Source organism: Siphateles boraxobius, unplaced genomic scaffold (assembly GCF_051911475.1).
Source record: "Siphateles boraxobius isolate OS27281-9 unplaced genomic scaffold, OSU_SipBor_1 56, whole genome shotgun sequence".
Classification (NCBI taxonomy): domain Eukaryota; kingdom Metazoa; phylum Chordata; class Actinopteri; order Cypriniformes; family Leuciscidae; genus Siphateles; species Siphateles boraxobius.
The window spans coordinates 8,462,259-8,484,941 of NW_027509182.1; the positions used below are offsets into that span (position 1 = coordinate 8,462,259).

Sequence of the window (22,683 nt, forward strand, 5' to 3'; positions counted from 1 at the left end):
AGAAATTGTACCATGTAAACATTGTAAGATTGTGTATGCGATTAATTTAGATTAATTAATTACAGAGTATGTAATTAATTAGATTAAAAATTTTCATCGATTGACAGCCCTAATAAATATCTGATTAATCTCATCTAGGATGCGTTTCGTTGAGGTAAATAACCTGCAGTTCTGCACAAAATTAATAACTATGATTGTGACTCTCATAACTTACTTAAAGTTCATCTGTGCGCGATTTTGTGCAAAAATAACTTGTAGTATTATGTTTATTTTGTATAATTATCTGATTCATCTTAGATAAGATGCATTCCATTGAATTAACTTTCTAGCAAAGCGCTTCAGTTTACGGGTGTTCATTCTCTCCAGCTTCAGCGAGCAGAGCTCAAACAGCAATGATGTTATTTGAAACAGTAAGATTAAAGATGCATTACTGTAATTAAAAAAAAAACATTGATGTGTCATTATTAATAACTAGCACTTGTATTGTTCTACTATTCTTAATAACAATACAGTTTGATTAAAATCTTTTCCTTATTGTCCAGGCGGAGGCGATTTAATTTGATTTATCCATGGCACAAGCAATTTGTTTCTTTATATGTAGCCCAAGTTATGTTGTTCAAGGAATTGTTTGCATTATTTATTTACTTTTTTTTAAGCAATATATTTTTTGGTAACACTTTACAATAAGGTCTCATTTGTTAATGCATTAAATAACATGAACTAACAGAGAGCAATAACCTTTGTTGATTAACCTTTGTTGTTAAAATATTTGTGTTCATGTTAGTGCATTGACTATTTTATACATTTTTGCATCTTAAAAATTTCTTAGAAAATGTTGAGATTAACATTAACTAAGATTAATAAATCCTGTAGAAGTATTGTTCATTCTTTGTTGGTTCATGTTAACTAATGCTAACAAAATGAAACCTTATTGCAAGATGCGGTTCCGCTTTTGATGCATAAACATTATATCATAAATGTATCGAACTCTTGTTATCATTTTGAGGAAAATTAATTCACGATGATTATTGTTATCGTTTTATCACCCAGCCCTAGTCACAAGTCTTCAAGTGATACAAATTCACAGGTCAGAGTTCACCAAACTAGAACTTCTGGATGCAGCAAAATGTGAAACCTCTCTCCATCAAATCTCCTGCTTTCATATGCGTATAAATGGAAGTCAATGGAATGAAAATTGTACTGTGACCACCCCTTGACACACTGAATCAGAAATCAGCTTATGTCATAATTCCACAGCAAATCATTTTGTTGGAAAGCGGCAGGAATAGAAGCATCAGATTATTTTGGGGAAGGAAGAGATAGGGCTGGGCGGTATATCGAGTTTGTACAATATATCGATATTTTTTTCCCCCACGATATGGAATGAGGCAATACCGTTTATATCGATACAGTAGTTTGATACGAGCACATCTGAAAAATAGTGGAGTACGCAGTGTGAGCTCCTGCAGTGAAAGAACAGTACAATTTGTCCTAAACATGACACAAGCTTATTAAGCGCTTCAAAATAACTGGTAAGATACGTTAGTTAACAAGTTTAAAGCAGCTTGCCCTGTCAGATGCTCGGACAGATAGCCTACTGTTAGTGACTGAAAGATAAATACTGGCGCTGTTTAATGCGTTTGAGACGTGGTGCTTTCCTCAGTGCTTAACTTACATTTCACAGGTATATTATCCATCTGTAAATGTTCATACAAATCAATCAAATATGTCCATTTCACTGTCAGGAGAGGACGAGCTTCTGCAAATGAATCTCCGCTAAAATTCAAGCTTCCGTTAATGAGCGCCGCCGCGCGCACGCGCGCCAAACAGACGAGCACAATAGAATAGTAGCGCAATAATTCTGACTAAAATACATATTAATAAAATATTTGTTGCTGGAGACAATAAATGTGCCATATGTGGAATTTTAAACCTACAAGTATGTTTTTATGAAAGTGACCATTATAATGGGGTAATCAAATGCAGTCTAATATAATTAATTTGTGCTTTTGTTTTTATTTTCATTTTTAGTTTAGCCTTTAGTCATTTTTAAAAACAAAAGCATCATTTTTGTTTTCAGTTTGTAATGTTACAAAGTTAGAATGTAATGTGATTTTAAGCACCTTTTTGCACATAATATATTGCATAGCCTACATTACATTCCCTATTTGTTTAAATATCCTTCAATATCAACATTGTTTGGATATCATTGAGCAGGATGTGAAATAACATTTTTTTTAAATAAATAAATTTTCTTTATCCAAATAGAAAACGTAGAAAGTACCGAGATATATATCGTATATCGCCATTTAACCAAACAATACTGAGATATATGATTTTTTTGCCATATCGCCCAGCCCTAGGAAGAGAAAATGCGGTTGAGTTCAAGATTTAGAATCAAAGTTACCCCAATCAGAAGGTGTATTGTGCTTCCAAAGCAGACCAGACCTGCTGAGATGCAACCATCTTCATGAATCTCTTCAGTTGAGCAGAAGTTCATTCGAATTTCATCTTGGATCTGTAAGGAATCCATAAAACTTTTTAATCTTCCATAACATTCCAAGACATTTTTAATAAAACCTGAGAGATTTGTGTCCCTCAAATGAGAGCCCATTCTCCCAAAAATGTCACACTTCAAAAATGTTCATAAAAAATAGTAAAAGTAATATATATGAATGGAGTGGTTCAATCCAAGTCTTCTGAAGAGACACAATCACTTTTAAATAATGAAGAAATTTAATTTAGGCTTTTATTCACATAAACATTTGAACAAAGTTTTAACAATGTCTTTACTACCTTGCTGGGCCTTGAAGGGGGGGCATTTGATTAATTGAAACATCTACCTTATTTAAAGCCACTAGATCCATGTTTTCAATCGCGCTCTGTATTTTTCCCAAAGCCACTTTCGATGTGTGTAGGAAACCATTGTTAACAATGAAAAATAGATCATACACTCCTAAAACACAAAAGAAAGAAAATGTTTTAATAATTTAACAAATACAGACTATGGAAATGCTGTCAGTGGCCACATCTATGTACGTATATGATATTCTATATACATCTTAATTTTACTGCTTACTATACCATTTAGAAACTCACCTTTAGAACCAGGTGTCTCGTGTAGAATTAGGCTCTTAAAGGTTGTCTCGTCACCATCAGAGGGGTTTTGTTGGTGCAGAGTCTGGGAAAAAGATTAGTTACCATGAAATCAAACAGCTAATTCTTGTTTTTTTTTGTGTGTGTGTGTGTGTTTTTTTTTTATCCGTGCACATTTGTATCATTATTATTCATGTGCCCTTGTAATCTTTAATCAAATTAAGTTTCCCTTCCAGCTTCATCTCTTCTCTGATGATGTTTACTGGTGCGAGGGCAGGAGGACAACCTGTCACTCACATAAGATCACAGCGATAGCAAACCACAATGATTCAATCGATTCCTGATGGACAAAATCAAGTCTTGTCCTAAATTTCTTTCTTGTTCAAGAAGCCGTTCCACTCGGATGTAAGTCACCATAAGGAAAAAAACAAACTATCGCAACTTTCGTTTCAGCTCTATGATATTGGAGTCAAACTAGCGATTAATACAATTACATTTATTGCAGCTTACTTTGGTCAGCACCGTCTTCTTCAGAGGGACATAGATGATGTGCAGACTTCCATTTCTCTCTCCAACCAGAAGAAACTGGCCTTGAGGGCAAGCAGTAACAGCATCTACTACGGAGTCTGAATCAAACATGAGAGCAATTGAAGATATGGGTTTTCCTTATATTTTGTATACAGTACTGTGGACAGTGAATGTTAACTGTGCATGACAGAACTTGTGTTACCAAAATACAGGTGAATCAGAACAGTCTGAAAACCAGGATCAAAGACAACCACCGCAGTGTCAGCAACAACAATACAGCAGTTTGGAGTACTGGATGCGTAGACCTTTGGATTAGACAGTACCTGGAGCATAAAAGAACAACAACAATACTAATGACAACAAAAGGAAAAGAAACAATCATTGTTATTATTGTCATCATTATACAAACTATATAGTACAACTCAAATACAGATATATAGAAACAAAAATATTAATTACAGTGTAAAACACTAAACAAGGCATCAGTGCAATGCAAAAATGCACAAACATATTGTATATTACATATACAGTACAAACATACACACAGTATGTGCACAAACATACTGTATATTACATATACAGTACCGGTCAAAAGTTTGGAAACATAATATTTTTTATGTTTTTGAAGGCAATCTATTATGCTCATCAAGCCTGAATTTATTTGATCAAAAATACTGAAAAAACAGTAATATTGTGAAAAATGATTACAAATTAAAATAATGGTTTTCTATTTGAATATAGGCCTACTTTAAAATATAATTTATTTCTGTGATGCAAATCAGAATTTTGCAGCATCATTACTCCAGTATTCAGTATCACATGATCTTTCAGAAATCATTCTAATATGCTGATTTGATACTCAGTCATTATCAATGTTGGAAACAGTTGTGCAGCCTATTATTTGTTTATACCCTGATACTTTTTTCAGGATTCTTTGATGAATAAAAAGTGAGAAAATAACAGCATTTAAAATAGAAATATTTTGTAACAAAATACTCAAAAGTTTGGGGTCATTGATTTTTTCTTTCTTTTTGAAAGAAATTAATACTTTTATTCAGCAATGATGCATTAAATTGATAAGAAAAGTGATAGTGAAGATTTATATTGTTAGAAAAGATTTCTATTTTGGAAAAAAAGGCTGTTCTTTTTAACTTTTTATTCATCAATGAATCCTAAAAAAAAAAAAAAAGTATCACAGGCTCCAAATAAATATTAAGCAGCAAAAGTCTTTCCAACATTGATAATAAATGAGTATCAAATCAGCATATTAGAATGATTTCTGACATTAAAAATAGTGATGTTTCCAAACTTTTGACGGTCCTGTATATTGATGAGATCGTAATACGTCACATCGTATTGCTGTAACGTTACGTTACGTCAAACCCAGCTGTCATTACCACTGTTCCAAAAACATGTCAATATGACAGCACTTTTTGTTATTGCAGCTAGCAACATATAAGTTACAGTTTTTGCTAACCCTTTCGGAGGATGAGATTTTAACCAAGGTATCCACTTGATATAAAGCGTTCCCGGACTCTTGTTCAGCATCGCTGTAGAGTCGGACTGTGTTCGTGTCCTCGTTCAGCAGAAGTTCCACGTTATTCCACATTCTTGACGCTTATTACTGAACGTTAGGTGAAATATATATATATTAACGATCAACCGGCATGACACTTCGAATTAAAAGGCGCAAAATGTCACAGGCGTTTCCAGACGATTTGCCATTTAGTACAATTTCTTAAAAATACTTAGATTTGATTGCATACAATCTATACATCAGCAAGTGAAACCAAACTCCGCCATGAACGTTGAAGTTTGGCGCCGATTTCTTCTTCGTCTTGTTTTTCCTCTTCTTCTACTGGGTTTTACGGCGGTTGTCAAGCTATTGGTGCATTTTCGCCATCTACTGGGACGGAGTGTGACGCGTTGATATGTGAAAGTAGGCTACTGGGAAAGATATACGTTTGTTTAACAGAATCTTTATTCATATAATTTATATGCTATACAAGAATATTTATTGATATCAAGAGGTTTTAATCCTTCTCTGTGCTGGATTCTTCCTATTTCAAATTCTCATTCTGAAAGTCCGCATTTAGGCTAATTGCCAGAACCATGCATGCTTTCCTTTTAAACTGCTCTGTTGAGAGCAGAGTATACAATTCTTTGCTGATATATTATTATGTCATTTATTCTATACTGCCATAAACAGTGCTGGGTAGATTACTTACAAACTGAAGTCAGTTACTGATTCCAAATGCATGCATGACAAAAATTGTAGTTGTAATGTAATCGATTTTTCATTATGTATTCTGACTTCTTTTTTATTACTATTGACCTAACTTGTTTATCACATTGATTTCAATAGGATAATCTTGTATATTGATATAAAAATACAAAGACCGGGATTCCTGGTGGATTCCTGGTTCGTGAGTTTAATGTGTAAAAAAGCCTTGCAGAGACAGTAATACATGTTCTCCAGACTGGACTATTGTAATGCTCTTGCCAGGCCTTAGCTTGCGCTGTCAAACCTCTGCAACTGATCCAGAATGCAGCAGCGAGAAAAAGAGCTGAAGAGAGCACACGTCACTCCTCTCCTCAAAAAATTGCTCTTGCCATTGCCGCTCACATCAAATTCAAGGCACTGATGTTTGCCTTTGTACATACGTGCCAACCAGAAGCTTGTGTTCTGCAAGTGAGCGTCGCCTCGTGGTGCCATCTCAAAGAGGCACAAAATTTATTTCTCGGACCTTCAACTTGACTGTTCCCTGCTGGTGGAATGATCTGCCTAACTCAACCAGAGCTGCTGATTCTCTAGCCATTTTCAAGATACTGCTGAAGACGCATCTTTATCGCCAACACGTGGTCCATTAATACTAACACTTTCTTTCTTTTCTTTCCTCTTGTATTCTATATCTTTTTTTTTTAAACACGTTAGACTAAACTGGGAAGGGTCACAGCACTTGCATATTGTTGTCATATTGTTAGTTTAACTGCTTATATTGCTCTCCTCCACTATGGATAAAAGCATCTGCTACTGATTAAATGTAAATGTAAATGTAATACATGGTTAGCCGACAATAATCTGAGTGAATGTGTGCATATTTTAAAACAAAATATTAATGGCAAATAGTGTAAAATGATTACTTCACAACTGAATATGATCCTTACATATATCCCACACCACACCAAGATGGTCCTCTGTAATAGAGAAAGCACACTCTTCACACTGTTCATCAGACCCAACAGTCTCTGAAACTGTTTGACAGTGAGTGACTGTCCAAGCTTTATCTTTATGACTGTGAGGATAGCAGCAACACAAGCGGGTGATAGGACGGCCCGCATCGTCACTGAATCCCACACCACACCAAGAAAGGTCGTCCTCTGTAATGGAGAAAGCACACTCTTCTTGGCATTCAGTCTCAACCCCAACTTCTGCATGTGAGTGAGAACGACATCTTGATGCCGAACCGCCATCTGCTCCGACTGCACTAATATTAGTCAGTCGTCTATATAGTTCACAATGTGAATTCCTTGCAGCCTGAGTGGGGCCAGAGCGGCATCCACGCATTTCGGGAATGTTTGGGGTGATAAGAACCTGACACTGTGCTTTGCCCCTGAAAGCAAACCTCAGGAACTTCCTGTTTTCTGGAAGGATGGAGACACGTATGCCGAAGTAAGAAAGAATGTGTCCATGGAAGTATGCGCCCGTCTCCAACCCCTCCGAGAGATCCTATTGCCTCGGCAGAAGCGGGGCCAGATTGAGGAACGCAAACCTGAACACTTTCTTTGAACAGTGACAGGCGGTAGTGGAGTGTGTGAAGCCGCAGCCTCTCACAATCGCAGTCCCCTCGTAACACATATCAAACAAGTCGTGTGCATCCCCACCCGTTAGGAGGTGCATACAGGGAGAAGCACACTGTTTGCATGTGTGAATTTGTGTACTGCACTAAATTGGGACAGATATCAATAACTAAGACACACAGTTTGACACATAGCGCTTGATGAGGCACAGAAGCTGATGCTGGTCATTTCGGACGTGCTTCTACCCTCCTCGTCTCCTCTCCTCCATCCTATGACCCGGAAACCAATCGAGCTCAGCCATCTTGAAGGACATCTCAATTCTCTAATTGCACCGCGAGGAGTCGAGGATCGAGGACTGAGGAGGCTTGCAGAGCGTGGATACACAGCGAGGAGAGTCACAAGCGAGGATACACAGGTGTATCCTATGCGGAAGTGTTTTATCGACTAAACGTGACACGCATATATATTCTGCTCCCCTTTACATCGGTCACAATCATTTTAATTTATACTTTAGCTTTGCAATAAACCACACATCTCACATATTTCAACAGGGTATCTTGCTTTATTATTATTTATTAAGAATTACTTAAATAACCAAACTTCAACAACAGGAGGGCAGCTCCTTTGAGCGCTGCTGATGACGCTGTGGAGTGACGCTCGAGTGATCAAGTATTCCAATGTATAAAAAAAAAGTTCATTCGATTCCTTCGTCCTCATTTTCTTTCCTTGCAGCCTTCCCTCGCATCCTACAGGGGGTGGAGCTGAGACGTGAGGAAAGGAAACGAGGATACACAAATAAGAATTGAGAAGCACCCCCTGACTCACTTGGACTAGTTGACGTGCTTCAGACGTTCCCAAAGCGTCATCGACGTAGCGCGAGTTCCCTCGAAAGGGAACTTTCTTTTTTAAAGCAAGGAAGCAATTAATTTCCAAAACCTATAATAATGTTTTTAGAAACACATTACACTCATTTTGTAGAAGAATAAATATAATAAAGCATAAAAGCAATAAATATAATTTACAAACCTGAAATATTCAGAAAGGAAATTTATCAGATGTTTTCAATAAGATAAGAAACATCTGATTTTTCATGCCTCCTGAAACTAGACCTTGGATGCTGTGAGTTTTTTGTTGTTGTTATTATTATCATTATTGTTATTAGTAGTAGTAGTAGCATTTTGAAAGAATTTCAAGCATCTATAAGAATCAGCAGGTTCTCTTGGATGGTGGAAGTTGGAATTTAGAGAACTCAGAGGTGGAAATCTATAAAAGAGCATTCACACAAAGAGAGAGAGAGAGAGAGAGAGAGAGAGAGAGAGAGAGAGACGAGAGAGACGAGAGACGAGAGACAAGAGACAAGAGAGACGAGAGAGAGAGAGAGAGAGAGAGAGAGAGAGAGAGAGAGAGAGAGAGAGAGAGAGAGAAGGATTGTGATTTTGTTGCTGATAAAGACCATCAAGCACAGTGCGAACGTGTTGAACAGCAGATGGCGGCAATGCACATCACTTCAGAAATTAATGTAAAAGAGAGAGTGAATCTTGTGTCCAAAAAAGGGGGTAGAGATCAGATAATGTGAATGCAACATAGTGAAAGGAGAGCAGATTTGGATAAACCATATAGCCACTGTTCTGTCTGGCACTAAAAGAGCTGAGAACATTTAACATGAAATCATCATCCTTGCACCTGACAAAGAGTCTCACGATAAACTAATGCAGTATAGCCTAAAGAGACTGGAAATCTGCGGTTTGACAGAGTGCGGAAAAATGACAGTTTAACATGGATGTTTATTGTCACAGAAAGGCATGGACCTAACGGAAGAGAGATTGAGAACCATGGTGGGAACTATATAAAATCACTTGAGATTACTACGGTCACTCAAAATAAAAATAACCCATTTTTGAAGTTATTTGTGAACAAATTATGTTTGTGTTAACGTGGAAGTGATGGACATTTTTAAACAATTTAAATCAAGGACAGGTTTTTAGTTTGGTCTTTATAATAAATAATCTTTTTAGTTTATGTATTTTTTTTGTTTTCGGGAAAAGAAATACCGGTATCATAAACTTCATCAGATGACAGAAATAAGGAAGAAAAAAACTTGGGAGAAACCAGGCTCAGACGGGGGATCAGTCGTCCTCTGGCCAAAGCCTATCTGACATGGTGCGCATTCATAACTGCGTTAATCCATCCCTGGTGACAGTATATGGCATTTTCCTATGGTTTAAACAAAAATACCGCAGCAAAAACAACTGTACTAACTAATATCAATTTCAAACATTATTAAAGACAAGTAAACAGTAATAAAATAAGAGCAAATAAATTAGCAATAGCACAAATAAATAAAAACTGAACAAAGTTCAGGTACAGAAAGTATAATCAAATGTAAAATAAACACTGCACAGTTTTCTTTTTATAAATATAATATAGATTAATCCTTAATTGAAGATACAAAAATTATTCAGTCAACATCAGTGAGTGATTTTCTTTTTCTTTGTTCTTTGATTAACGTTAATAACAGACTGCAGAAGGTTTATTAAGCTGCTCTCACTTCAAGACCTAGTGCAGGATCCAATATACTGTTACTAGGGATGCACCTAATAAATATACTGGCCCTGAACCAAAAATTCCGGATGCACTTGAAAAAAACTTGAAAAACATGATACGTTTTCTTTCTCAACTGTTTATATTCACTTAAGACAAAATCGACTGATGGTCTCTTTAAAGGGACATTGTGTAGGAATTTCTCCCCTCTAGCGGTGAAATTGTATTTTGCATTCAAACGAATTGTGCTCTCCAGCGCCTTTTTCAAATGCGTGTTGCATCTACGGTAGCTGTTATGTACCAAAAAGCTATGACAGGATGTCTTCTAATTCATGAATTACTGACAGATAAATTAACACATTTCTCTATTAGTTTAAATCAATTGGATTAAATCTTTTCTCAGTGCTAGGCAGCAATGTGTATCGATAAATAATGTATCATCTCCCTTACGAGCATGCACTATGGGTGTGCCGCAGGGTTCTATATTAGGGCCCTTGTTGGTTTCCCTTTATATTAATGATTTTCCGTCTGTGTGTAGTGATGCTAAAATGGTAATGTATTCTGATGACACAGTGGTGTATATTCATGGTAAAACTGTTAAGGATGTTGCCCGAAAGCTTACTGAGGATATGAAAAAGATTTCCATTTGGTTAAAAGATTCTCATTTAACTTTGAATGTTGACAAAACGGTTTCTATGTTTTTCACAAACTGTCATAAGTTCTCATTATGTAAAACTGAACCAAAAATCATTATTGAGAGACAGGAAATGTTAAGGGTTCACCAAATTAAATATTTAGAAGTCATACTTGACCCAAATTTAAATTTTAAAAAACATATTAAAAAGATTACAAACACGCTAAAACTTAATATTGTCACGTATTTAGTTCTGTGTTTTGTCTTTGGGTTCATGTTTAGTGGTCATGTGTTAGTCTTGTGGGTTTGTTATGTTTCTTGGTTAATTGTTCCCTGAGTGTTAATAGTCTTTCCAGCTGTTTCTCATTAACCACACCCTCTCGTTATCATGTTAGCTTATTTAAGCCTGTGTTTCTTGTGTAGTCTTTGTGAGTGCTTAATGTTTGTTAGCTGGTTGTTCTGTCCTGACTTTGTTTCTTGTACCTGAGTTTACGTTTCTGTAGTTTGAGTTTGTATGTTTGATAAATGCTGCAAATGGATCCTATTCTCTTGTTCACTTCAACCGGCCTTGACAAATATAGCACATTTTAGATATATTAGGAACTCTTTGACCACAGAGGCATCCAATTTATATCTAAATGCGATGATAATTCCGCTCTTTCGATATTGCATAACGAGTTGGTCACAGGCATGTAAAACAGCATTAAGGCCTCTGGAATCATTGTATAAAAGCTCTCTTAAGGTTCATGACAAGAAATCTCGATTATTTCACCATTGTCATATTCTTAAAAAACATAGTATATTAGGTTTTGACAACATATTTATATATTCAAACATCTGTCTTTTGTTTAAGATAATAAATGGAATAAAGTTTATTTCACTCAGCTCAGAAATTACAACAAGAGTCACTCGGTCGATTGTTCGTGGCGAGTGTAGGATTCCTCAGTGTAAAACAGCCCTTGGCAGCTCAGCTTTCTCATGTGTGGCCATCAGACAATGGAATAAGTTGCCAACAGAATTGACCACATGTGTAAATTTTAATTTTTTTTCACATCGGGCCAAGAAATGGCTACTTTCAAAATAAACATGTTTACATAATGTATTGTAATTGATGTGTATGTGAGAGTCTATAATGTATTTTTAATATGTGTATTTATTGACATCAGCCTGCCCAGGGACTAAAGGTGGAAATTAGCACAAGTGCTGCAACCTGGTAAAATGCATCTCTCCTTTCTAAGGTTAATCTATATTTTGCATTGTCCCTGTCCAAAAAAAAAAAAAAAAAAAAAAAAAACTGTTTCCTTCGGGTGAACAGGTTTGTTATTTCAAACAAAATGCAATGAATTACTGACTGATTTGCCGGGGCAGTGACAATAAGCGCCCCTCACTGCTCTGAACTGCTCCTCCGTTTCTGCTCCGTTTCTGGACAATAATATTGTCCAATAATATAGTCATAATATAGTCACATAATGTTCAAAAGGGACCATCAAAATAAAATATTTTGTAATAATTTTTAAATAACAATTCTCTCAAATGATATGTAAGTGTGTAATATAAAAAATGTACTTATGTTGTTTTGTTCTCTTGGTTCAGTATTCCCACTGTCATATTGTATTGTAACATTTTGGAATTGTTGCATTACTCTTATTTATGATTTTCCATTTTTTGAATTTTGAAAAGGTATTTGAAATCTTGTATTTCCGTGTTTTAGAGTATTGTGTTCGTTACACAAGTGGACTGTGATACACAAGCGTACAGTGTATCACAGAGTTAATTGCAATCTGAGTAATGTAGAGCGGTGAGGGGGTTAAACCTCATTTGTTGAATTTGCTTTTTACTCTTTTCTGGTTCTTTTGTGAACATTGAAAACTGAAACTGTTTCTTTGCAATTAAATTGATAGACAACATTTGAAAATAAATTAAGTTTATTCATTTAATGATGTAAAATAAAAACAAAGTAAAGAGAATCCTCTAATGTGTTCCTGATGGTAAATCTAAATCCCCGGTCACAGAGTCATAGAGTTCAATTGAGTTTTCTAAAGGCTCCATTGCAGAAGAATCTACTTTGAGCTGTGGCTGGAAGTTTGTTGGTGCCTGTCATGGTGGCAACCCGAAAAAGACGTTGGTTAACACCAACAGCTGTTAGGTGTAAGAAGGAGACCTTTCAGGATTGTTTAACCTGTGGGACTTCAGATGCAATAGACAGGTAAGGCAAGCTAGAAGCTACAGCTGCAGGGGTCGAAGCAAAAACTTGGCCGTGGGAAAAGCCATAGAGAAGGACTTTGTGTCTGCCTCAAAGAGGTTCTTGCAAACCATTAGACAACCGACTCTAAAGCAGTGAGGATGAGGAAAAGCACCTTCAAATCCAAGGCCATGGTTCTTGGATTTGGTTCAAGTGGAGGACTTCAAGCACTCTGTCTGAGGCTAGAGAAATAACATGTGGTGTGCCACAGGGTAGCGTCCTGGGTCCATTGTTGTTTCTCTTGTATATAAATGATATGAAATCTGTTTGCAACTGTAAACTCTTTCTCTACGCGGATGATTCAGCCTTGGTGTTCTCTCATAAGGACATAAAAGTTATTGAGAACCATTTGAGTGATGAGTTAAAGAACATAAGGGAATGGCTGATAGAGAATAAACTGTCTTTGCATCTAGGGAAAACCGAATCTATTCTATTTTGTTCAAAAATAAGGTTGAGTAGGATTCCTGAGCTCAGAATTTATGTGGGTGATACCCAGATCAAAGTTAAAAAATGTGTTAAATATTTAGGTTGTGATTTAGATAGTTCTTTGAGTGGGGAAAGTAGTGGTCAAAAGGTTATCACTAAAGAGAACCAAATAATTAAATTTCTGGCACGAAAGGCACATTTTTTAAATAGAGAAACTCTAAAAATGTTAGCAAATGCTTTAATTCAGCCACACTTTGATTATGCCTGTACTACATGGTACAGTAGCACCCCCAAGAGGATAAAAGTTCAACTTCAAACGGCACAGAATAAATTAGTTAGGTTGATTTTAAATCTTAATAAAAGGAACCATGTCGGCTCCTCTGAACTTAGGAATTTAAAATGGCTGACAGTCGAAAATAGGGTGAGACAGTTGAAACTGAGGTTAACACGAAATATTTTGTATAGGAATGAGCCAAGTTATTTTAAAGATTATTTTAAGCTTATTAGGAACTCTCATAGCTACTCAACTAGAGGCAGTGCCACAGACATAGTACCTTGTAGATTTAAGAGCTGTTCTGGGAAAAACATCTTTTTGTACTTGGCAGCAATAGAATGGAATAGACTCCCAGTTGAGATTAAGTTGAGCCAGTCAGATTGCTGTTTTAATCGAGCATGTGGTGAATGGTTGCGTACTACTAATTTGATTTAGTTTTTATCTAGTCTTAAGGAATATTTATTATTGTAGTGTATGTATTTGTTTTGTATTTGGATGTGGTTGAGTATACAAGGTACTTTCTAGTCATCTGTAGCTTGTCTGGCCATCTTTATCAGACTACAACGAGGACCACAATGGAAATAAGTTTGTAACTTTCTTGTGATATCCTCGACAGTTCTGATAAATGTATAATGTTACTGTGATGCCATCTTGCTATGCATTTATTTTTGTTACTGTCTAATAAATTCAAATCAAATCAAATCAAGTATCTCGGGGTCTTGTTCACAAGTGATGGCAGGTTGGAGAATGAGGTTAATAGGCAGATGGGTGCAGTGACTGTTATAATGGAAGCTGCAAAGAGGAATCTGAGCATGAAGGCAAAGCTCTCAATTTATGAGTCTATCTGTGTTCCCACCCTCAACCATGGTCATGAAACTCATGAGTTTTGGGTAGTGACTAAAATAAGGAGTACAAGTGTCTGGAATGCTTTCTCTGTAGGGTATCTGGGCTAATCCCTAGATTCCAGATGCAAAGCTCAGATATCCGAGAGGTTGAGATGGTTTATGCATCTGGTCAGGATACATCCATGATGTCTTTCAGTAAGGGTGATTTCAGGGTATCTGTTTCCCCACCCTTAGCTATGGTAATTAGTTTTGGGTAGGGACTGAAAGGAGGAGTACAAGTATCTGGAATGAGCTTTCTAGGGTATCTGGGCTAACCCTTAGATACTAGGTGCAAAGTTCAGATATCTGAGAGGTTGAGATGGTTTATGCATCTAGTCAGGATATATCCGGGATGTCTTCCTGTAAAGGTGTTTCAGGACATGTCAAACTGGGAAGAAACCCCAAGTAGACCCAGGACGCACTGGAGGAATTTTTATCTCCCAGCAGTCCTGGGAGTGCCCTGGTATCCATCAAGAGGAACTAGAGGAAGTTGCCAGCGGAAAAGGACATGTGGACTGCTAAGCAGGAAAATTGATGGATGGATATAGCCAATGTTTTTTAAAAACCCATATTTGTTGGGTTATGATGAAATTTAAGAGTAATTCATGCTAAAAAAATGAAGTGCATTATTAAAATCCGAACTTACAGCAGCTAATTGAGTATACAATATAATTCTGCTTCTTTAAATACATTTAAATACAATTCTGTGTCTTGTTTGTTACCACAATTGGCTTGAATTGAGTTGAAAAGGCAGAGAAAAGGTACAGAGATGGAAGTAGAGGAATAAGGAGAAGGTCAGCTGTGAGCAGTCAATACCTTAAGCTTCTGGAAGATATGATGGCTGCTGTGTGTGTGCGCGTGTTGGACTATCTGCCATTTCACCGGCTCATTAGGACTGATTTACACAGTCAGGCGAGCAGGCAAGAAAGCCTCACTGCTATGGCTTTTGCCCTTCCTTCTTTGCTCCTTTCCACTCTCTCTCTCTCTTTTGCTTGACTGCCACACTGAGACAATGGAGCCCTGGAGAATACTAGTACTGTGCTGAATTATTCAAATGAGACATAGCAGCAAGGCAAAAACCAAGGAGAGAGAGAGAGTGACAGCAAGAAAGAGAGGGAGGCAGAGAAAGGAAAGTGTGTATAGAAAGTATAGAGCATTCATTTTTACTCATTGGCATGGTAAGATTGGTATGGTATGGTTTACTTTGTGCCAGCAGTAAGATTTAAGAGATTCTTTTTTTTTCTTAAAAGTATTATATATTCCCAGTGAATAAAATGAATCAGTTCAGTTAAATGTAAAGATCATTATTTACTTTCCCTCATGTTGTTCCAAACATGCTGTTGTTATATATTCTGCGTAAAACAAAAGGAGACATTTTTAAGAATATTTAAAACATTTCCATACTAAATTTGTCAAGCTCAATATCTTGTATACAGTCTTTCTGAAGACTTATAATCAAACATGTTTTATGGTGTTTTTTGGTCACTATGAACTGTTGTATGGAAAAGAGTTGGATTCATATCCCTACTTTTCTGTTGCAAAAAAAAAAAAAAAAATTTGTGTGCAGGATTGGAATGATATGAAATTATGTAATGAAGGAAAGTAAGAAAGTAAATAATGGCAGAATGTTGATTTTGGGGGAACTATTTCCCTAAAGTTTCGTTTACAACTATAAGACAAAAATATAATTAATGGACTTTACTTTTTGTGAAACATTTACTGGAAAATGAAATGACTTATACAAAATACTCATCATTCATACATGCTTTTTTTCTTTTTTATACAATGAGGATAATGTCATTTCAGTTTTGTCTTGGCTTTTTAAGGTTTATTTTTAGGTTGAATCTCTCTCTTTGTTTCTAGCTCTTTGTTTTTGCATATCCACGTACATGCTGAGTAACAGTAAGAGTACTGTTTCTTCCACACAATCGCCTCTGTAGCATTAGTGTGATCACGCTAGTGAAGAGGGAACTGACAAGAGGCAACATGTGTGGCTATGTGTGTTGGAGGATGTGAAAGATGTGTGTGAAGAGTGTAAAAGTGGGGGTGGGGTTTTTGTTGGGAAAAGGAAAGATAGAGGAAGCAAGCATGTGTGAGTTAGATTATCACATCACACAGTCAAGGACTGAATAGCAGGTAATTAAATATCAGCACCACAAATTAAAATGCAAAGGAACAATAATTTTTCCTGCCTCTACATTTAAATTCACTGTGCTACTGTCATTTTTTGTAATTATTTGTGAAATTTACTGTGTACAAATTGTTTCCAAACAAATCCTACACATTTTTTTCAGTGTAGACAAATACTAATATACAAAAACAAGAATTCCCAAAAGAATGTTTGATAATTATATGCAAAAATTTAAAAGTAAATTTAAATTTGCTGCGTTGCGCGCTGCGTTGATGACACTTTGGGAACGCCTCTACATGATTGCATCTGAAGCACGAGTGTCAACTAGTCGAATGGCGAGTCAGAATGTCACGGGCAATGCTCCTCCCTCCCCACACTCCACACACTTTTGAATTTAAATTTGAATAGTTGACACATTAAATAGTTTACACATTTAAATAGTTGACACATACAAACAACAGACACATTTCAAAAGGTAATTTTAAAAATTTGCCCATACAAAGGTAAAGGTCAAGTTAAGTCAAGTCACATTTATTTATATAGCGCTTTTTACAATACAGATTGTTTCAAAGCAGCTTTACAGAGATAAATAATCAAGAAGATTAAAAAAAGAATCCAGAAGGAAATAGCGTCACAGTCTAGCTTAAAGGGTTAGTTCGCCCATTTAAGACATGAAGTTGTATGCAATCCTTACCAGCACTATAGTGCATACACACTGACCCACTCTGTTGTCTCACCCAAAAATTACATTTCTGTCATTAATTACTCACCCTCACATTGTTTCAAACCCATAAGACATTTGTTCATCTTCGGAACACAAATTATGATATTTGATGAATTCGGATAGGTTTCTGACCCCATGTAGGCAGTAACTTCATTGCAACGTTCAAGGCCCAAAAAGGTAGCAAAGACATATCTTATGGGGTTTGAAACGACATGAGGGTGAGTAATTAATGACAGAGATTTTATTTTTGGGTGAACTAACCCTTTAAATGATCAGCAGCAAGCTCAATGCAACAGGAACCAATCAGCTTGTACCGTGTAGTTAACAATGAAATTGTCAGCAGGTTGCAGCAAGGACTCATAAGCCTGCACCATCTAGAGTTACATGGCAGAATGACAATACTTAAGACTATAATAAAACCTCACTATAGCCCTATTCGCACGGGATAAGTATTACCTGGTGACCTCTAGTCTATTTGTAATAATTGCGGAGTTTGTCTGAGATCTTTATCCCGTGCGAATCGGCCATGTCTGTAATTTGTAAAGTAAAAATTCCCCCGCAATTTACCTACTATATTTCGCCGAACACCGAGGTCCTGTGATAATATTAGTCCCGTGCGAATCGGCATCTCTGTGATTTGGCTGGATCGTACATCATTTTTTCAAGGTTTTTGTTTCATGTGCGCCTTTTTATCCATCTTTCGGGAAGAATGGAGGCTGGTTTGGAGTGTTTTGATATTATTTTGGGTGCTGGGTCATATCGCTGTACACAACTACACAATTTGCAGAAAGTGAAAGCTGAAAATCATCAGAAGAGCAAAAACAAAAAGAATGATTAACATGGCCTGCTTCTCCACAGTAAAAACACAAATTGTGTATGAGCCGTCGTAATTTCTCCTCCATAGAGAGTTTGGTAACTCCTAGCTGCATTGGTTCAGGGCTGGATTGAGCAGTAGTCAGGAATGGATTGGATATTTGGGAAGTTTGATTTGTCGGAGTGATTCTCTGTGATGGTGACTTGGTTTTAGCAGGGCTATTGCGCATGAGGTTATCAATCTTGATAGCGAGCGTCACATACTCTGAAAATGATTGGTTTTCTCCCTTGCAAGCGAGTTCTGCCTGTAACTCAACATTCAAACTTCGTTGAAACATGGCCTTGAGTGCAACAACATTCCAACCACTCTGAGCAGCGATCGTTCTGAATTCTATGGCGTAATCAGCGGCTGATCGGCGGCCTTGACTCAATTGCACGAGTTGTGTTGAAACATCCATGCCTCCTGCTGGATATTCAAACACATCTCTGATTTGTTATATGAAGTATGCATATGATCTTTGAATCGAACTATCCGTCTCCCAGACCGCTGCAGCCCAATCAATTGCTTTACCAGTTAACAGAGACATTAGAAAAGCACATTTATTTTCATCAGATTCAAAATCATCCTTTTGGTGTTTGAAAAAGATTTCTACTTGCCGGAGAAAACCCTTGCATTGTTCTGCTGAACCATCAAATTTATTGGGTAACGCAATGCTTACCTTCTTAGGCATAGGAGGTGGTAACGAATGAAGATACTGCGTGAGGTATTCGTTAGTAGCCTTTAGTTTGCCCAGCTGTTCTTGGTATCCCTTGAGGATGTCACTTTGGTAAGCAAACGCTGCCTGTAGATTAGCAACTTCTGCTGGAGTCATCGGAGGCGAAGTATTATGTAACGTGGCGGAAGCCGAGGCAGAATCCATATGCAGTCGTTTATTAAAATCCACAGCAAACAAATCAAGATCGGCAGGCAGATAGCATAAACTTTAAGGCAGGCAGAGGTAAGACACAATGAGGCAGTCCAATCCAAACAGCAAAGCAAAAGAGATAATCCAAGAGGCAAAAACAGAACAAAGCTGGCAATGGTCATACACAAGATAAACAAGACAATGACAATGAACGCTCAGTAAGGCAGGTAGACTGGCAATACTTCGCGATGGCCTGTTAGCCAGGCCATGCTTAAATGTCTCACAAACAGGAAGTAACCAGAGAAGCAGAGGGAGTGGCACACAGTCAGTACTCGGGAGAGGGCTCCCTCTGCTGGCGTGACGTTACATATATGTGTATGTGTTTGAATATATAGTGAGTAAACTGTATAAATATTTATTCAGCAAGTTTACAAACCTTGTAAAGGAGAGCCGAACAAATGGCTGAAGCTTTGGTGAGAGGAGCCGTTACTTTCAAATCCGATGCTGATCAGCTGAGTTTTGTTGTGCGCGAGCTGCGCGAGGATCAGCGATGACAGCGGAATAGCAGCAGTTTCGTGACAGAATAAAACTTTTCTCCTCCTGCTTCCTACTTCTTCTTCTTCTTCTTCTTCTTCTTCTTCTTCTTCATATTATTATTATTATTATTATTATTATTATTTATTGTTGTTGTCATTTAGGTTTAAATTAATCAATAAATTATGCTAAATAAATGTTAGCCTATGTAGGTGAGAGTGGGGACAGTTGCAACATGTGGCAGTTGCAACATTGCTGATTTCTCCAATCTGGAATGACCTGGAGTCATAACACTCCTACTGCACATGCTAAGTATGCCCCTCCTTGTTTCTAGAAGTTAACAGCCACATGTTAAACCTCTTTTTGGGAGAACTGAAATTCAAGGTAAAAAAGTAAAAAATTTTACAAATAGATTTTTTTCATACTGTTTAAACGGTTTAAGTATTGATCTTTATAGTTTTATAGTTTGAATGTGCAGTTTCTTAGCTTGTAATAGACTGTACAATGTGTTCAAGCTAATGTGTTAGGCTAGCTTCACTAGTTTTAAGTTGGCTGCCAGGGGACGGGACAGTTGCAATGCATTTTTGCAACTGTCCCCACATGGTGTTGCAACTGTCCCTCATGACAATAATAATGACAATTAGATAAAATTGATATAAAAGGCAATTCAGTGGTTTGATAAATAACATATTTCAATAGCCAGGTGTCTCTTTGTATTTCAGCAAATTGCTTTTTTAAAAGTCAAACTAGGCTGCATTGTATCCTACATTTTCTGTTCTGTTTTTTTCAGTATGCCACAAGACAGGAAAATAACAACAGATAGGGGTGTCCCTCTACTTATTCTGTCCTTAGCTGCTGCTGTAGGGAGCAATGAAGGCAGAACAGTGAGGTCTGTGGCAAAACAGTATTTAATTTGCCACACAACCCTCTACCGCTTTATTAAAAAGAGAGAGAGGCTAAGTCAAGGAGAGGAGATGAGGACAGGTTACTGGACCCCGAGGAGGGTCTTCTCAGTCCAAAAGGAAGATAGCTTGGCAGAATACCTAAAAAGAGCAGCTGATCTTTTCTATGGTCTCAGCACTAAAGAGGTAGGCCTAAGCATGAGGAAGGTATTAAAGCAGAGTGTAGGCTTAAAGGGATAAATTCAAAGACAGTGACTTTGCACCATCTTTGGTGACAGACAGGCCGCCACCACCAGTTCTTCCAGAGCGAGCTGGGACATCTGCTCCTTTGGAAGTTTCTCCAGTGCAAGCTGGGCCTTCTGCTTCTTCTGCAGTTCCTCCAGTGCAAGCTGAGTTCTCACCTGAGACTGTTAGACCTCACCCCAGAGCAGAACCACAGAAGATAACGAAAGCAAATGGTAGGAAAAAATGCAAATCGGCCATCTTGACAGACACCCCCGAAAAGGAGGCTTTGGAGAGGGAGAAAGCAAAAGTTAAGAGAAAGCCAACCAAAGTTAAGAGAAAACTGACAAAAACACACTGGAAACAAGCCAACAAACCAAAACAGAGAAGAAAAAGCATAAGGACAGAGAGAAGGACAGTGACTCTGAGAAGGAAGAAGAATTTTGCATTGTATGTTTGGAGAGCTACTCCAGACCGACAGAGGTGTGGCTTCAATGTTGGCAGTGCAAGACATGGGCTCATGAAGCCTGCACTGATGGTGGTTCCATTTAATTTGCCATAAATTGTGGTTTTAATCAAATTGTGTTTTTTACTGCTTATTACTACAGTAGTAAACTTTAACATTTTGTGTAGCCTACTTGTTTTTTACTTTAATAAGTTAACTCAATAAACTATGGTCTCAAATACAGGTGCTGGTCATATAATTAGAATATCATCAAATAGTTGATTTATTTCAGTAATTCCATTCAAAAAGTGAAACTTGGATATTATATTCATTCATTACACACATACTGATATATTTCAAATGTTTATTTCATTTAATTGTGATGATTAAACCTGAAAACTAATGAAAATCCCAAATCCAGTATCTCCGAAAATTTGAATATTACTTAAGAACAATACAAAAAAAGGATTTTTAGAAATGTTGGCCAACTGAAAAGTATGAGCATGTACAGCACTCAATACTTAGTTGGGGCTCCAATTGCCTGAATTACTGCAGCAATGCGGCGTGGCATGGAGTCGATCAGTCTGTGGCACTGCTCAGGTGTTATGAGAGCCCAGGTTGCTCTAATAGTGGCCTTCAGCTCTTCTGCATTGTTGGGTCTGGCGTATCACATCTTCCTCTTCACAATAACCCATTGATTTTCTATAGGGTTAAGGTCAGGCGAGTTTGCTGGCCAATTAAGAACAGGGATACCATGGTCCTTAAACCAGGTACTGGTAGCTTTGGCAATGTGTGCAGGTGCCAAGTCCTGTTGGAAAATGAACTCTGCATCTCCATAAAGTTGGTCAGCAGCAGGAAGCATGAAGTGTATGGAAGTAAAATAATGCCAAATGTTTTTGAAACAAAAAGCATGTTGAATTGTACTACTTGAAAAAAAATATGTATTGCATTAACCCTGCTTGAATTTTAATGCATTGAATATTTAGGGCTTGCATTTTTATGGGCTTGCAACATGCTTTTTGGTTCAAAAACATTTGCCATTATTTTACTTCCCTAGAAGTGCTCTAAAACTTCCTGGTATACGGCTGCGTTGACGTTGGACCTCAGAAAACAAAGTGGACCAACACCAGCAGATGACATGGCACCCCAAACCATCACTGACTGTGGAAACTTTACACTGGACTTCAAGCAAAGTGGATTCTGTGCCTCTCCTCTCTTTTATCTTCTCCTCTCTTATATATATATATATATATATATATATATATATATATATATATATATGTATATATATTGTCTTTCTAATACAAACAGTCGCTGAGAAACTGAAGGAAATGTAAAAAGTGTTGCAACCGCCCCCACTCTCCCTTATACTGAATCAAACTTAAATTTAAACACTGGATCCATTAATACTAACGCTTTCTTTTCTCTTCTCTTCTACTTTATATCTGTTTAAAAAAACTGTGTCAGACTAAATGGGAAGGGTCACAGCACTTTTGTTGTCCTATTGTTGGTTTTACTGCTTCTATTGCTCTCCTCATTTGTAAGTCGCTTTGGATATAAATTTAATAATAATAGGATAAT

At 37.1% G+C, this 22,683-nt stretch overlaps 1 protein-coding gene across 4 annotated transcripts in view; it reads right to left on the reverse strand.

Moving 5' to 3' along the window:
• Positions 1 to 19,298, reverse strand: part of kntc1 (kinetochore associated 1) — a 79,985-nt gene extending 60,687 nt beyond the window's left edge. For 2 of the 4 annotated variants that reach the window (XM_077206622.1, XM_077206620.1), the window contains exons 1-6: positions 18,814 to 19,298; positions 3,827 to 3,947; positions 3,607 to 3,722; positions 3,100 to 3,181; positions 2,844 to 2,956; positions 2,408 to 2,518 (exon numbers count right to left, since the gene is read on the reverse strand). In XM_077206622.1, coding sequence (XP_077062737.1) covers positions 2,408 to 2,518; positions 2,844 to 2,956; positions 3,100 to 3,181; positions 3,607 to 3,722; positions 3,827 to 3,947; positions 18,814 to 19,014 — 744 coding nt within the window. In that variant the 5' untranslated portion in view covers positions 19,015 to 19,298. Of the gene's footprint in view, positions 1 to 2,407; positions 2,519 to 2,843; positions 2,957 to 3,099; positions 3,182 to 3,606; positions 3,723 to 3,826; positions 3,948 to 5,101; positions 5,445 to 18,813 lie in introns of those variants that run through there. The other 2 variants (XM_077206624.1, XM_077206623.1) reach the window with 2 other exon arrangements.
• Between the last annotated feature and the right edge of the window lie 3,385 nt (positions 19,299 to 22,683).